Source organism: Jaculus jaculus, chromosome 7 (assembly GCF_020740685.1).
Source record: "Jaculus jaculus isolate mJacJac1 chromosome 7, mJacJac1.mat.Y.cur, whole genome shotgun sequence".
In the NCBI taxonomy this organism is placed as follows: domain Eukaryota; kingdom Metazoa; phylum Chordata; class Mammalia; order Rodentia; family Dipodidae; genus Jaculus; species Jaculus jaculus.
This window is the reverse complement of record NC_059108.1, coordinates 96,617,239-96,619,406: the sequence shown is the minus strand read 5'-3', so window position 1 is coordinate 96,619,406 and position 2,168 is coordinate 96,617,239. Positions and strand designations below refer to the sequence as shown.

General features: G+C 42.1%; 1 protein-coding gene across 1 annotated transcript; it reads right to left on the bottom strand.

Annotated features, from left to right (window-relative positions):
• Positions 1-294: 294 nt before the first annotated feature.
• LOC123462058 (igE-binding protein-like) lies at positions 295-1,542 on the bottom strand (the record flags this gene model as incomplete). The annotated part of the gene is made up of 1 exon (XM_045153870.1): positions 295-1,542. A coding segment is annotated over one exon (1,083 nt), but the record flags the coding sequence as incomplete, so codon positions are not given.
• Between the last annotated feature and the right edge of the window lie 626 nt (positions 1,543-2,168).

The window sequence follows — 2,168 nt, the reverse complement described above, 5'->3', positions numbered from 1 at the left end:
TTTGTGAAGACTGATTGACAGGCCAATTAGAAGGCCACCATTTGGTGGAGATAATACTAGTATCTGCTCCCGTATCTAAAATACCAGAGAAAATTTTTCCTTGAATAATTAACTCCAAGGTTGGTCTTTCATCCAGATCCAGTGAGACATAGGCACATCCTCCTCTGGAGGATCCAAGACCTTTTGTTCCTCTAATATCCTTTTTATAAGGGAACAAGCCATGTAGGCTAGGCAATACTAAAAGCTGAGCAATATGATCCCCACAGGAAATAGAAGATATCCCTCTAGGGGAAGAGCACAGAATTTTTACTTGTCCTTCATAATCCTCATCTATAACTCCAGGGTGAACAATTAAGCCTTTCAGAGCAGAAGATGAGCGTCCTAGCACCAAGCCTACTGTATCAGAGGGCAGGGGTCCTTTAAAATCAGAGGGGATTGGTTGACAACCCATTTGTGGTGTTAATACTGCTCGGGTGGTGGCACAGAGGTCCAACCCTGCGGAACCCAGAGTGGCTCTCCGTGGCTCCCCGGTGGCCTCATGGATACCTTGGGTGGCTCGACATTCATGGCCCCATACATTTGAGGGCCCTGGGGTCGAGGGCCCCTCTGTCCGTTTTTTGGCTGGCTATTAGAATCATTTGTGAGCACTCTCCCCTTAATATCTTTAACTAACCTACACTCATTGGCCCAATGTTTACCCTTCCCACAACGTGGACACATCCCAGGAACTTTCTTCTGTACATTAACTCTGTCTTGACTTCCTGGAATCTGACTCTTACACTGCCTTTTTATGTGTCCTCTTTTCCCACAATTATAGCAAGTAATGTCTCTAATCCTCTTTGCAGCAAGGACAGCTGCTGCTATCCCCGCATTAGACAAAGGACCTCCTATCTCTCTGCATGCTTTCATCCAGGCATTAAGCCCTTTTCCTTTCCATGGTGTAATAGCATTTCTACACTCCTTTGTACATTGCTCATAAACAAGCTGTTCTATAAGGGGCATAGCAGTATCAGGGTCTCCAAAAATTCTACCTGCAGCCTCCATTATTCTTGCCACAAAATCCGAAAAAGGTTCATTTATGCCTTGAACTATTTTTGTTAAGTTGCCAGTAACTTCTCCTTTATTGGGCAGGCTTTTCCATGCTCGTACAGCTATCTGGTTAATCTGTCCATATACCTCCACAGGGTAGGCCGTCTGATTAACCGTCCATTGTCCCTGGCCAGTCAACATTTCATAAGTCCAAAATGGCTGACCATTAGCAGCATTTTGTCTAGCCTGAGCGGCACAGGCATCTTGATAGATAGATTTCCAATCAAGATATTGTCCCATTGTTAAGCAGGCTTTCACTGTATTATACCAATCTGCAGGAGTCATTGCATAAGCAGTGAGCCTCTCTACCTGAGCCTGAGTAAAGGAGGCATTAGTCCCATATGTCCTAACTGACTCTGCAAGATCTTTTAACTGTTTATGTCCTATGGGCTCATGATGTCGGCCCTGAGCTGGATCGTCAAACACTGGAAATATTTGTTGAATTTTTCTTATTTCTTTTGGCTTGCAGAAAGAAGTTCCCTCCATGTATCTCAGTACTTCCCTATTTGTTAAAGGTGGGGCAGAAGGCACAACAGGTGGGTCAGGGCGATATCTCTCAGCCTGATGCCTGTCAGCTTCCTCCTCTAACAGAGCCTCATCATACAAGTCCAACTCCCCTTCGCTATCTGAAGATTCAAAAGATCTTACAGAAGCAGTCTCAGAACTTGATGAGCTTGCCACATGTAAATGTTTGAATTCACTTAATAAAGGATACAAATCATTACCTTCCAAATCTTTAACCTTAGTTTCCTTTTTATCATTAACCTTCATTACATTTTGTTCCTTCCTTTTATTACCTTCTAAATCTTTAACCTTAGTTTTCTTTTTATCATTACCCTTCATTACATTTTGTTCCTTCCTTTTATTACCTTCTAAATCTTTAACCTTAGTTTCCTTTTTATCATTACCCTTCATTACATTTTGTTCCTTCCTTTTATTACCTTCTAAATCTTTAACCTTAGTTTTCTTTTTATCATTACCCTTCATTACATTTTGTTCCTTCCTTTTATTCTGTTTTCCTTCCTGTTCCCTTTCTTCTGTTTCTGACATACTGTCCTGATGTTCCGCTAAAGTCCTCT